Source organism: Ictalurus punctatus, chromosome 3, assembly GCF_001660625.3.
Source record: "Ictalurus punctatus breed USDA103 chromosome 3, Coco_2.0, whole genome shotgun sequence".
NCBI lineage: Eukaryota > Metazoa > Chordata > Actinopteri > Siluriformes > Ictaluridae > Ictalurus > Ictalurus punctatus.
Window position 1 is genome coordinate 1,018,854 of NC_030418.2, and position 15,000 is coordinate 1,033,853.

At 39.1% G+C, this 15,000-nt stretch overlaps 2 protein-coding genes across 3 annotated transcripts in view; both read right to left on the minus strand.

Moving 5' to 3' along the window:
• Positions 1-3,869, minus strand: part of LOC108263761 (tandem C2 domains nuclear protein) — a 12,087-nt gene extending 8,218 nt beyond the window's left edge. For both annotated transcript variants that reach the window (XM_017464879.3, XM_047154451.2), the window contains exons 1-4: positions 3,525-3,869; positions 2,318-2,512; positions 982-1,140; positions 1-51 (exon numbers count right to left, since the gene is read on the minus strand). The exon at positions 1-51 is cut by the window's left edge and continues 23 nt beyond it. In XM_017464879.3, the coding sequence (XP_017320368.1) occupies positions 1-51; positions 982-1,140; positions 2,318-2,512; positions 3,525-3,594 (475 nt within the window). In that variant the 5' untranslated portion in view covers positions 3,595-3,869. The remainder of the gene's footprint in view (positions 52-981; positions 1,141-2,317; positions 2,513-3,524) is intronic.
• Positions 3,870-5,142: 1,273 nt separating this feature from the next.
• fbln5 (fibulin 5) overlaps positions 5,143-15,000 on the minus strand; it is an 11,698-nt gene continuing 1,840 nt past the window's right edge. The window contains exons 5-11 of the mRNA XM_017464666.3: positions 10,344-10,466; positions 9,837-9,953; positions 8,892-9,008; positions 8,478-8,600; positions 7,378-7,504; positions 7,084-7,279; positions 5,143-5,924 (exon numbers count right to left, since the gene is read on the minus strand). Of these exons, the coding sequence (XP_017320155.1) occupies positions 5,763-5,924; positions 7,084-7,279; positions 7,378-7,504; positions 8,478-8,600; positions 8,892-9,008; positions 9,837-9,953; positions 10,344-10,466 (965 nt within the window). The 3' untranslated portion in view covers positions 5,143-5,762. The remainder of the gene's footprint in view (positions 5,925-7,083; positions 7,280-7,377; positions 7,505-8,477; positions 8,601-8,891; positions 9,009-9,836; positions 9,954-10,343; positions 10,467-15,000) is intronic.

The following is a 15,000-nucleotide window of genomic DNA, read 5'->3' on the forward strand; positions in this document are numbered from 1 at the left end:
ACAGATCCAACATGGAGGCGCTGAGTCTCTGCTTCACGCTCTGGTCGAAGGCTGGGAGAGAAACAAAGCTAAAGTTTCATCCTACAGCTGTGTATCGGATCATGAATCAATAAATAAAGATAAATAATGAAAGACAAATGTATAATTACGTGCTGTGCGTGCTGTTACAGTTGCACAGGATCCCTTGCCCTACTTTTTCACACTCTACCCTTAGAGATTTTGTTTAAACACGACTGAATCGCTACAGAATCAGTGCAACACATACACCGCAGCACAACAGCAGGTTTAAGGTTTGAGGTTCAGAGCAAAGCCCTGCCTGTGCATATGTCAAGGAATGTCCATATAGACTGAAGCAAATAAAGAAGGGTAAATATTTGCAGAGTGCGGTGTTCAGAAACATGCCACGAGCAAACCGAATATTTATGCCGTCTCCGCGTAGGGGGGGAAGAAAAAAAAAAAAAAAAGATTCTTTACGGAATGCTATAAAGTGATGAAAGATAAAATACACCGTATGGGAATAATAAATGATTTCTCGGTGGAGTCGAAGCTTATTTATTTTGGTGGCATTGTAAAACGATCCCTCCTTAAACCTTGTCCCCTGAAGAATTAATCAGAATGACTCACTATGCACATGTGTGTACAGCTGGATATGCTACATCAACTACAGAGTTCAAAGTGCATTACAAAATTATTTTTTTTACAGATATATTCGAAGAATTAATGAATAATCGAGTCTAAAAATAATTATGAATTAACCATAAAATAAACAAGCAGTTGCGATTAAATAAGCATGATGAAATATTTGCAGGTCGGGAGAAAACCAAAAACATAAAAATAAATACAAATAATAGAGAAGAAATTTAATTACACAGTAGAACAGATACAAAAAGGGTGAAACTGCTGTATGATAACATTATAACATTTCTATTTGCAAGATGATGTTTTATAAACATAAACATATCAACACTGCAGATGACCCACCTGATGCGTGTCCGACTCTCAGCATGGGTCGTCTCACGGTCCTCGGGGATACGTAGCTGATCACATGACCCAGGTTAATCGGGGACGTGGGGTCATATGCGATTTGACCCACAGTAGATAGCTCCGCCTTCCTCTCTGCATACGTGGCTCTTGCTGAACCTGTTCCAGTACACTCGCATGTATGAATAATGAAACTGCGCGATTTGTATTTAGCAGCCGGGTTAATGTAAAAGCTAGAAATTTTCCAAGTATGAGACATTTTACTGCTCTGGTTTTTCATTGTTTTTACAATTACAATGCCTTCTGGGAAAGTTCCCCTCCTGAGGTCTACGGTGACGTCGGCTCGATCCCTCGAGCTTCCACGGCTTTATCTAACGAACCCGGCTCATGCCAATAAAATATTGGAACAGTTCGTAAGAATGTTCTGGGGATTCCCTGAGGGAAAGGATGGAGACAAAAGCGACAAATACTGGAACACAGCCATGAACTTCCTGTTGCTGTATTACCCATAAAGCAGCTGTGTTTATTCATCTGTTCCAGGTTTCAAGACTTATGACTACTTGTTCTTGTTCTTTACATCGCGTTATCCTTCTGTTTGATAAGTAAGGAATGAAACGTTTGGGGACGTGTCGTTATGGGAAATTAATCATCGGCAGGACGATGTGATGAAGCAGAGTTACTATTAACACCCCTCAAGTTTACATAACAGCATGTCCCAAAGTGCTTTATTCCCCTTATAATGCAACTATTTGCCAATAATTACACATCATGCCTTTTTAATCGGTTTACAGTTTATAGTGGAACGTCCATGAAACAAGTTAGTTCCTGTTCTCACTTACGTTAAAGCAGCTATAAACAGTCGATCCCACAGCAGACACTCTTTTTCTCTCTCAAAGTGAATAAGACAAAAGAAATGCATCTTGTCATGTTACTGGGAAACGGCAAAGCATAAACTCGTCTGTCCTGAAGATGTTGGGAAACGTAAAGTTACAGCTTTACAACAGAAAATCTTTTACATTAATCAGAATGTCTGGATTCATGAATATGCAGATTGTAATCCCAGACCTCCTTTCTCCTTTCCTTTGCCAGGTGAAGTCCTGCATTTGCATGCTGGAACCTGATTGGCTCTTACAGTTTATGACACAAGAACACTCGCCTGTCACATGTTCAACACTAACTCTTTCAGTCGTTCTGTGAGCTCTCCCTGATTCTTAAAAGGACATAAGATGAAGATGTTTACACTTCCTCTCTCATATTAATTCCACTCAGAGAATATAATCAGGTTTCAAGAATTTTTAATTGATATGACTGCTAAAAAAAGGCTTGCTGAACTCACCCTGTAGTCCGGGCTGGTAGCTGGAGTACTGCATCCCTTGTGGCTGTACGTAGGAAGATCTGAACGAAGGGAGTACGAAGGGTATTTCTTTGCCATCGGGAGGCAGTTTGGAAAGAAGATAATCCTCCGAGACGCCAAACGTACTTTTCCTGACTTCGGCCTCTTGCAGCGATGCAAAGGGTCGAACTGTAATGACTGCACCGGACACACACACACACACACACCATATTATTGTGTGCCGAATGAACACGTGTATCTACAGTGGAGGATGAATTACTGCAGGGTTAATTCAACTCAAACGGTACTGAATTACCACGTAAACCTTCAATTTAGGTCTTACAATCATGTACAATACAATCGATTCAACTAGGAACCTCTCTGACCTCTGAAATTACAGCCTAATCTTCAACACATCTTTCCTATCTATAATGTTGGAGAACATTGTCGACCAAAAACTACGTACTTTTATAAGTAGTAATAAAAAATGTAGCATTAGCGTGAATAAGTCACGTCAAGTCGAGATTTATTTATCATTTGCGCATTTATCATTTATGTCAAGACACCTTACGGCGAGGCTTGTAACATTATAAGTAACAAAATACACAAAACACACACACACACACACACACACACACACACACACATACAGAAGCAACACAACATGAGAGAGAGCACATGATTACATGTAAAAGTACAAATACCACGTACAATATAACTAATCGGCTAATTCCCTTCTTGTTTTCCTGCTTCAGGTTTTTTTTGCGCATCATTTAACACTACTAACCTGAATACCATTAAGTCCATTACTTGTTTAGAGCTTACTTGAAAGCCCATTGGCATTTTTTGTTCCTGAGGAGAGTCTTAAGAAGCTAAGTGCAGTATGGTGTCCCACAGGGTCCGGTCCACGGCCCTGTTTCGTTTCTGCCTTTAAACACAGGTTCTTGTGATCTGCCATCTATACTTAAGAATGCCAGCTCTAAAAGTGTTTTTAAAACCCTACATGTTTAACCCGTGCTATTAATAATTATGAAATTAATGAGTCTTTATTAAATATACTTAAGATTTATAGTTAATGCATTATATAATTGCAAAATAGATTCATTGATCACTTTTTATATGCAAAGCACATTACTGTTGTTATTATTATTATTATTATTATTATTATTACTAGAATAGAATGGAATGAGAGGTAAGTTGTCTAACTTACTCTGAGGCTCTGGTTCTTTCTCCTCCACCAGAAAACTCCTGCAGCAGTTTTTAATGCATTCCATCGCCATAATGAAGACTTTATTATAAACCACAGGATGTTTTTCAGTGGAATGTCTCGCAGGCAAACCTGAAAACCTCTGTAGCGTCGCGGAAACTCCTCACACCGTCCTCAAACCAAACGCTGCCAGTAAGAAAGGGTTAGTTGGAGAAGCTTTTCTGAGTTAGTAGCTCCTCCGACGTCGCTTTTCGCCACATTTGTGTAAAAACAGAGAGTTCATGATATATGAAGGAGCGGGTAACGCGCATGCTCGCACCTCGCGCGCTGCCCATCGCGTTGTGGAGCGCGTGCACGTTCCACGCGCACTTTCAACAGGTGGAAAGGGAACCACCAGGAGTCCCACGGGTCCTATTGCCCCATAGAATATCACCATCATCATCATCTCTCTCTCTCTCTCTCTCTCTCACAACACACATATAATGTATATAATAATATATTATTATATAATATATAATGTATTTATATATGTATGTATGCATACAGTACCGTGCAAAAGTTTTAGGCACATGGAAAGAAATGCTGTAGAGCAAAGATGCCTTCAAAATAATGAAATTAAATGTTTCTACGTTGAAAAAATACCATAAAGAGCCGTGAAGAGTAGTAAATGAAACAAAGTCAATATTTGGTTTGACAAAAAAAAAAAAAAATTATATAGTAGTCTCCGGTACGATTAGTGCAGTTTTATAAGGAGTTTTACAAGCTGTAAATTTTATTGAGCATTTCACAGAAGCAGCCACGGTTCTTCTGGAGACTTTACTGTCGCACTCGCTTCTTATTTTTTGCAGCAAAACCCATCAGCCTTCATTGTTTGTTGTCTGAAAAGTAGTCTCTTACACAAGACACTGCTTTCTATACAGATATACTAACATTTTACATTAACATTTAACTTTATGAAAGAAAACTAATGTTTGGGAATCTAAAATGTTCTTGTACTGACTCGATAATGTAGAAGTCATCAAATAAAAAATGTATAACAAAGTTTGTACTAAAAAAATAAAAATAAAAAATAGGGTGTCTAAAACTTTTGCACGGTACTGTAGGAAGATTAAAAGTATACGGAACATTAAAAGTCAATCTTTAAACAGTAAAAATGATGTGGACTTGATTGCACTAATTTAGGTTAAATTAAATTTAAACATTTTAAAATAATCATTTGGAATACAAAATTAATTGAACTATAAATTTAAATTATATGTCTAATATATCATCTAGTTATAATTTAAGTAATGTGCATATTATAAGTAATTATGCACACAAAATTTTGGCCATTTTCCAGAATATTACACCTATAAATTAACAGAGGTTTGAAATCTGTTTCAAATGATTTCTGTAGTTTTTTTTTTTTTTTTAAACAAAATTTGTCTAAAAACATCTTTAAGGTAATCCAGACCCTTTCTCATAAAAGCATTAATGAGAAAGGAATAAAAACGAAGGAATGAAAGCGTTTTAAACATAGTGTGCGTAGCTACGCTGTTTTTATCACTTACAGTTCAGTGTCCGATTTCAGTTTAGGATTCTGGGTTACTTACGGTCTGATTAAATCACATTAAACCCCACATGTTTTCAGGTCATGTTTATCTTTATTCACCTGACCAGGCTCTCTTTTCACACTGACAAATAAAAAAAACCGCAAGACAACAGATAATCCAGGGGACATATGACATGACAGATGAAATACACACAAACTTTATGGAAGTTTCATGTAAATTCGCTTTCACAGTTTGTTTAGGGTCTTGAGACAGCGGCTGTGGCAGAAAAGGAAAAAAAAAAAAAAAAAAAGAAAAACCCAAAAACCTGTTTAAGAATGAGGAAACAGTTTGTGCTATTTCTGGAAAGAGAAACACAAAGAACCACATGATCAAGGAAAAAGCCATAAATATCCTTCTGACTGGATGTGTGAGAGTGAAAGTGGACAATACAGTGGCAGCCATTTTTACTGACTTCCTTTACCAAGATGCAGAATTTATAAAACAACTCTTTGGTGCGACATGTCAGTCCTATCACAGAATTAAAAAAAAAAAAAAAAAAAAAAAGATCTAAAAGGGTGGTCATAATCGTAAAACAGTCAAAAACGGCAAAACATTAACCGACATGAACAAACACAGCTGCCTGATCGGTAATGTGGTCACAGGAAGTCCATGATGGAACGGTGAAAGGTCAGAGGTCATGTGTAGAGTCTCAGAAGGGGTGTTCAGAGACGAATATTGTGAGGCGGATGATGGAACTGCCTCGGAAGTTGATGACGTTGTTGACTGTGACCATTTCCAGGTCCAGGACGACCGTCCTGGGTCCTCTGATTGGCCGAGCCAGGACCAGTGTAGCGCTGACGTTGCTGGTTTGCTGTAGAAAAGAAAGAGAGTGTTAAATACATTTTTTAAAAACACCACACATGGATGAATTATTGCCAGGAGCTGTTGAAAATGTGATCTATACCATTGCAACAGACAAACCAGGTTTGATAAATGAGGAAGAAAAGCTGAGCTGAGCTCTTACTGTAACAAGCTTAGAGCTCCCTCTGCTGGCCATACAACATTGCTACAAGAGTTATATCACAACAGCAGCACTACAGACTTCAGCACCTGATACCTGTATGTAATTATACTGGAGGAGTGTAAAATACATGAGTAAGTGTACCTTGTTACTGTACTATTTTGTTAAGTACTCTTTTGGAAGTTTATTCAAGCACATTTCCAAGAAAATCTCAAACTCCAAGAGATTCTTCTTCTTTCCTTTTTTTTTTCTTTTTCCATAGTAAGATGTCTTTTGCTGGAGTTATTGATTCATACAGGATGAGCCATCTCCATTTGCCTCCCAAGGTAAGACTAATTTTTGTTTCCTTACGTTTGGTATATTGTCTACTTAGGTTTAGTTACTTAGCAAGTTAAATTAACTAGCTAGTTTTGGACACTGGACATGTACAAACCCGCGTGTCGTCTTCATTTATTTTACATGTCACATGACATGTTCACGTTTCACTGAACAGACATCACACACATTGACGGGGATTAAACATGATGTAGGAAGTTGTGTCAAGTTCAGTCTAATGCCGATTCAACATTCAGGCTAATACTGACTCGATACTAACACTCATTATCAAATATGTGCATTTCCAATAATTATATTAATATGTATTGTTATGCATTTAATGTAAATTGTATCAGTTACCATGATGACATTAGTATTGACTGAGTATCTTGTATCAGCTTATATCTATAGCTCAGATATTGGCATCTTATCAAAATGTTCTACTTTTCAACGTCTAATATAAAAGAAGAACTTCAGTAATAAATGTGGATTGTTTTAAGTCGAAATTTAAGATTTTATGTCATGAACTCTGTTCTCTTCTGTTTGAAGTTTTGGGGCTGAATTGGTTTGGTTTAGAGATTTTCTCGGCCGATGAAAGACCTCTGTTGAAATATTGTGTGTACCTCCTTCACAGTTAGTACTTCATTTCACTGTAGATTTGGTGAGTTGTCACATAACTTCCAGCTCCACTCACCCGCATGTAAAACTCACGGCCCTCGTTGCCAGATTTGATCTGGAAGATGTAGAAAGCCCCGGGGTAGCGCGTGGTGGCCTGCATCTGAAAAATATCAGCAGGGACGCTGCGCCCAGAGGACAGGTCCATGTGGCGGTACAGAACAGTGAAAGGCCGTTCTCGACAGGCGGGGTTCTCTGCCGAACACAAACACTGACTGAAGACACACAGATAGACAGACATGGGGTGATTATTATATTTTCAACAGGACCAATGTGATTATTATGAACTGGATTTAAAGACTGTGTGACTCACTTGTCACTGAGCTCTATGTATGGCGGTTCACATATGAGGGGGTCCAGACATGTGTACCCTCCCTGGAAATTGAAACACACTTGTGCTGTTGTACACGTGTTGTTACCAGACTCACATTCATTGAGGTCTTCGAAATCAAACACACAACAGTTAGTTAGGGGTCAGCAAGGTCAACACTGATCATAAATCATCATCATTATCATCATCATCATCACAGTCATAAATTAATTATAAGAGAATATAAACTACAGATATCAAAATGATTTGTAAACAGATATTCAAGTATTCAACTCCTGTTCCACTAAACTAATCTGCTCATCGCCTGGAGGACAACAGACGCAAAGTGAAGTATGATGGCGGAAGCATCAAGTTGAGCGTTAACCTTGGCCTCTTGGTTGCTTCCCTGTCTAATCCCCTCTTTAACCGGTGGACAGTTGTGGTTCTGACATTATTTCCATTTTTCGATAATAGATTTAATGCCGCTCCACGGGATGTTCAAAGTTTGGAGTATATAAGATATTTTTCGAGAAATTTGTCCTGGACTTGTTTTGCTAACTCCTTGGTCTCCATGAGGTTTGTATAAGTATGTTCTCGAGCACACTCTTGGTTGGTGTATCTATATTGAGATCACGTGACACTTTTATAACAGGTAACTGGTTGCACCAGAACTAATTTAGGAGTTTCACAGCAGTGGGGGTAAATACTTATAAGCAAATTTGATTTTGCTCACCTACAACAATAATATGGGCTATTTTGTGTAGATTCATGCCATAAAATCCCACTTAAGTCCATTTCAGTTCAGGTTGTAAGACTACAAAATGTGGAAAAGTTCAATGTGGTGAATACAATACTTGCGCAAATGTAACATACAATTAGACAGAATTTGGTCTAAATAAAGGGATATTTTATATAAGCATATTATTTTAGCAATTTTTGATCTACAACCACCAATTTTGTCCGCTTTATAAATAAATATTTAGCATTCGTGAAAGAATATCTATAACTGATTCAGAAAATGTTAATGTTAAAACAAACTTAAAGGTCATGTAAGATGTGACCAAACTGTTGTTTTTATTGCATATGGTAAACACGTGCATTACCTTCGCAGCTCCGGCCATCCTCAAAGACGTAGTAACCGGGCGGACACGTGCACGCGAACGAGCCCGGAGTGTTTATACACGTGTGCTGACACAGGAAGTCTGAGAAACTGCATTCATCCACATCTGACAAACATAGGAGTAAACATGAGAAACACACTCACACACACACTCACACACACGCACACACATTTTTAGAATTTTATTGACTCAATTGCTTTCCTTCTCTAACTCTCTCTACGACTCTAAACCATCCTTCTGTGTAGCTCCTGCTCTTCCCCTTGAATCTGCTCATCTATCTCTCATTTCATATCTCTCCTCATCACTTTTTTTTTTAAATCTCTCCTCCTCTTATTATTAATCTCTTTTCCTTTCACTTCCTTTGCCCTGCTTTTCACCGCTTCCTCCTCTGTTCACCGATGCAGGTAGTTCCGTCGGAGGCGAGCTCGAAGCCTTCGTCGCAGTTGCACATGAATGAGCCGTATGAGTTCAGACATCCATGAGTGCAGGGGTTAGTCCCACACTCGTCTATATCTGCAGACACAGAGAATGTTCATTTTAGTTCCAATCCTAAGTATTATTTAAGATCAGCATAATCAAGTTCATGGCCATATGTTCAAATGAACATTTGGGCAATTAAGTTAAGGTTAAGCCTAGGGTTACTGATGTGAAGATTGTAGTTACTGAGGTGAGTTTCTGGGGTAAAAGTTAAGGTTTCTGAGGTAAAGGTTCAATTTACTGAGGTAAAAGTTAAGGTTTCTGAGGTAAAGGTTCAATTTACTGAGGTAAAAGTTAAGGTTACTGAGGTAAAGGTTCGATTTCTATGTTCAAATGAGGTAAAGTTTAGGCTTACCGGGTTGAAGGTTTACATTACAAAGGTAAAATTTAAATTTGTTGGAGTAAAGGTTAACGAGGTGCAAGCTAGGTTTACTGAGGTAAAGTTTAGAGCTACTTAGGTAAATCTCGGAGGTTACTGATGCAAACAGTTAGATATTAAATATTATCTATATTAAATATACCTATTATTATAGGTAAATATTAAGTTTACTGAGGTAAAAGTTAAGGTTACTGGGGTAAAAGTTAAGGTTTTTGAGGTAAAAGTTAAGGTTACTGAGGTAAAAGTTAAGGTAATTGAGGTTAGGTTTGATGTTGAGGTTAGGTATATTGAATTTAAGGTTCTTGGGTTTTAGGTTAGCGTTAACAGAAGGCATAGCATTATTTAGCTACAGAAATACACAAGCCAATGGAAATACACCACAAAAATAGTAATACAAGACTGTGTTTGTGTGTGTTTGGGTAATTGTCTAAGAGAGAGAGAGAGAGAGAGAGAGAGAGAGAGAGAGAGAGAGAGAGCGCATGTACCTTCACAGGTTCTACTGTCAGTATTCAGGTTGAAGCCCGGGTTGCAAGAGCAGGAATAAGAACCTGGCAGGTTAGCACAGAGCTGCTGGCAGTAACCATAGCGGCATTCATCAATATCTGAAATTTTGATAAGAGGAAGCAGAGAATAGAGACACATGAAATACAGATGTGATGTCATATATTGTATAGGCAGATCTAGAGATTAAACATGTATGGTTTGTTATGAAATCTTGAACTTTTTTTTCTAGGAAATGCTATTTTCTTTGTTTAGTTTGTTAGGAAATCTTTATTTGTTTAGCTATGCGCCTACATGGTGTAAATGTTCACCAGATGAAGAATGAGACTTCAAACAAACAGAAATCTGGGCACTAATCCACAGAGCAAGGTCCATTTGAGGTTTTTTTTTTTTTTTCAGCAGTGCACACATCCTTCTTAGAAACTGCTGCAGAAATAGAAATACCTCCACAATGATCTGGTGAAGTTGACTGTCCAAGCTCAAGTACTCACCCTGGCATTGTCCAGCCACCAGCCAGTAACCCTCGGTGCAGGAGCAGGAGTAACCCCCTGCTGTGTTTATACACACCTGTGTGGGATTACATTGATGGGACCGTGCCTCACACTCATCAATGTCTGGAAAAGAAACCAAAAGAGAATAACAGGGACAGGGTAAATTATAAAGAATAAACAGCTTGGAGTCTGATTTCATCCAGACACAAGTATACTTTACCGGTATAACATCAGTGCATTGGTAATTTAGTAACTTGGCATTGCTACTGTAATGGCTAGAAAAGAAAGTATATGGGAACACAGGCATGTCTTAACACAGTGGTTGTCAAAGTGAGGTCCAAGTATCTCCAGGTTTCTGTGAAGCACAGCCAGGGGTGATTTTGTTTTATTTCATTACAGTAGAAGAAATCACAACCCAGCCTAATAGTTATTAGTGTATTTGACTTGTCACTTGAACTGAATTGGGTTTAATCCGAACCTCAGTAACACTAATAATGTCTGCTTGGACCTAATGTGTTCAGTCAGTGGAAAGTTCAGGATTAAAAAGCGCTATGGTATCAACACATAACCAAAATATTATTGTACACATTTAACCTTTTAGCCTAATTTTGGAATAGCTGGATGATGTTCAAAATCCGAATTCACAGTCTGTGAAGTCTATTTTACAATTAAAGGGGACCTCTTGCTGTTTGTTTGAAATCTCAAACATTTCAAGGGTGAAAGGAATGTCCCCAGACCTACTGTACCAACACACAGGCCATATCCCTCACTGTGTCTATATCAAGTTCCCATGGATGAATATATCTTAAACTAATGCAGAAGGTTTTCATAAGCTCCACAAATTGGAATGGGAGTCTGTTCGATCTCACATATTTCCTTATGTGGGCATCACAAACCCCTGAAACAACCTGAAACTACATATTTGGTTCTCAGACAGTGAAGTCACTTATTTAAAAAAGAAACCTAAAGAAGTTGGCGAGATGTTTCTGTTGTTTATTCAGGCACTGGTGGTGGTTGATAACGGATGGGGTAGGAGAGACCTGGTTCCAGTGCCAGGACGTCAGACTGCGTTCCAGCACCTGCTAGCACTTAAGAGCAAGTAAGGGTTAGAAGATGCTGGGCTCAGCAGGGGGGGTGAAGAAGACGTCCATTTCTTATGTCCTTATTTGGGTAAAGTCATTCGGACAAAGTGGGAAGTCAAAATGAGGCAGACTTGGGGGGACAGATAAGGAACGGGGGCCAATTTTCTGCATGCAGATTAGGACCCAGATCTAAAAGAGGTGATTGTGGAATATATAGTCACTGGCTTTCAACTATGGGACAGTGCATTACTATTTATGGCAATACGAGCAAACACAAAGATGATTCGTGCCAAAGACTAAAACAATCATATCTCTCCAGACATAATTTATTTTGCTTAGATTAAATAAAAAAAAAAAAAGATCAGCGGTTAAAGGACGAATGCACAGAATTTGTTAAACAACAAAGGCGATCTTTATCGGTTTCTCTATCATAAGGGTCTGTTCAGTCAAGCAACACATTTGCAGTGTTTAGAGATAGCAACACTCAAGCTAGACTGCACAATTTTAATCGGACATAGTATAGAGGACAGCAGGAGTCATTGTGCCGTGTTTGGATAAGAGCAGACACACACGGTCTAATGTATCCGTTAATGAAGTGAACAGAACATGCTTTCTTAGAACAGATCAAGAATCTGAGAACAACACTTGGTGCCAGCCAAGCCCATCTAAATATGAGATATGGAGTGAAATGAGTGGATAATATGAGAAGCAGCGGGTTTGGTGTTGGTGCTTGTTAATCGGGAGAGAGTCCAGTGACTTTAGAAAGAAGCCTATATATATATATATATATATATATATATATATATATATATATATATATATAATCCAGTGGATAAAATTAGTGGTCACTAGATGATGGGGGGAATTTAGTGGAGAGGAAAAAAAAGAGTGGATTTAGAAGAAAGCCAGTAGGTTACAGAGTTTATAAAGGGAAGGAAACAGTGGCTCAGTGGTTAAGGCTTTGGGCTACAAAGCTCAAATTCCAGCACCACTAAGTTGCCATGGTTGAACAAGACCCTTTTCCAATTGTAAGTGGTTTTGGATATAGACATCAGCCAAATGAGCTAATGGAAATGGACTAAAGAGAGAATCCAGTAGATAACGAGACAAACAAGTGGATATCAGGAGAAGCTAATGGATAAGAAAAGTTGATCGGGGATGACAGTCTAATGGAGAGTGGATTAGGAAACCAGTGGATTAGGAAACCAGTGGATTAGGGAAACGAAATGAAAGGAATCAGGGTGTTGTATATAAGGAATTCCCACCACGAATGAATGATGTCTGCACCACAAACAAACTCTACATACAAAATCACAATCATCACGATGACATCATCACGACACTTGGACTTAACATGAAGGGAGGTAATGAAACGTGAACAGACCTACTGCGCTCCACTCGCATGTCGTTACCAACGGATGTGAGGCAAAATGTGGCAAAGACAGACTCTTGCGACGAACAATTGAGGTTTGTGTTTGCTACTTTTGAGAAACTTCTGTATAAACAACACACTTTTGTAACATTCACTACTTTGGAAGTAGATTCGCTATGTCAGGGCACACAATGTTAATGTTTCGAAATCCGGCTAAACCCACGGACCATGTGGTCAGCGGCCGATATTAGGTCCAATTACAGAGTAATTTCAGTGGTATGGAGACGATTCTTTTTATATAAATGAACAACATATCGTGACATTTCTGATAGTTCCGCCTTGATTTCACGGCCTCTGTATCTTTACGTTATTTGTAAAACGCTTAATGCCTATGTGCTAGCTAGTGAAATCGTTAGTTTCCTATGATTAGCTAGATTTTGCCAAGTAAGTTTCTTTCATATTTGGTCACTTCTAGATATCTGTGTTGTATTAAACGTTTCTAAAAGCTGTAACTGATGCGTGCTTGTTTTTCTGGCTACCACAAACGAGTGTGACTAACAGCATAATGGCTTTCCCGGTTTTTCCATTTCTGCACACCTCACCTACAGTACATACAAGGCCATGATTGTTAGATGAATGAGGTCAAGCTTGCAGCCTGGGTACATTTTTTGGCCCATCTTTTACTCCATCTCTGCCATAACGGCACAACTTCTGCCGCCGGGAACTCTCATTCAACATCTCGTGACCTCATCGCTGGCAGGCGCAACCAGATGCTGAAATACCGCAGGTCTGAGTGTGGGATCTTTTGAGGCTTACCCAAACAAGGCCTTAATATCCTCCTATCACGGTTGAGACTTTCCTAATGCCCCAAAGAGGCGATTATCTGTGTCAAAACTCAATGAGCTCTGAATATCCTTTTTCCACTGATTACAGTGATTTCAGCGGAATGCAGAGTCTGTGGCTAAAACTGACCGTAAAGGACTAAAGCAGACAAATTGAGAACACATTCGAGACTGGCACGACTATCCAAAGTAATCTGCAGACGATGTAAAAATACACCTTAAAAGTTGGTCAGATAAACCTGATCATTTTCATTCCCTAACTGTGTGTATGGAGCGGTGAGATTCGCAAGGAGGTCTTATTTCAATACCATAAAGCATGAAGTAACATTTTAATTCTCCCACAGAGTGAAATAAAAAAAAATTTTATTAGTCATAAGGGAACATCTGAGTAATCACTCTGTAAATCTCACCTCTCGCATCACGACAGGTCCTCATTTTAAACTGCGAACCGATATACGGCTTTTAGTTATAGATCGAGATCAGACTTCCAGAGAGTTCTGTGGAATTCAATCTCTGCTAAAGTCTTTAAGTTAAAAGCCTGCCTCAGCACGGACCCACAGATATGAGTTAATTACAGCCCAGCGTTTCATCGCATCTGCTCTGTCTGCGACCCCAAGAGACGCACGGGCCACTAAAACACCGCGAGAACTGAATAAACACCGCAGCGCGGCCTGATCCGACCCCGAGAGACGAGACGTCAAAGCCTGCATTCCCACATCTGCACTACCTTACAATTACTGCAGCACTGCTTGATCAAAAACGCAGAGTGAGGCCACCACATCAGTGCACACAGGTACAAACCAAGCATTGGGGGAGTGTTTCCGAGCGGGATCAAAAGTCACTCGTAGTGTTCGATCGGGCTTCAAACGTGGCTCAATCTGGTATTATTCATCCCACGTTTTACACACTATTTAGCACGTCGTACACCACCGCGCCGGCGAATTCTGCATTCTGATTCGTTTTCTAGAACTGACGGTACTGCACTCGTTCCGATAGGCTAGCGTTTCTATAGCGACAGCTACCACAAACGGATGCTCACGTTATAGTTAACAGATAGTAAATTGGTGGAATTTTAATCACGGAGGCTTTAAAGATCAAGCAAATCGGTCAATACAAAGGTTAATTATTTGACTATCGCTACTCATGGTTAATTAATGGTGGAAACAATGTCAGTTAATAGACCTTAACGCAAAGCGCTACCAAGTTAACAAACCTCTTCGCTACTAAACACTTAGAAGGACGCTGAGTCCCGAGTCCTCGTTATAAACCTAAACGGCGATGTTGAAATGAAAACAGAAGGATGAAGGCGAATATAAGACAAATATAAAACGCTTAGACCACCGCACTAGCTCAAAGCCTTT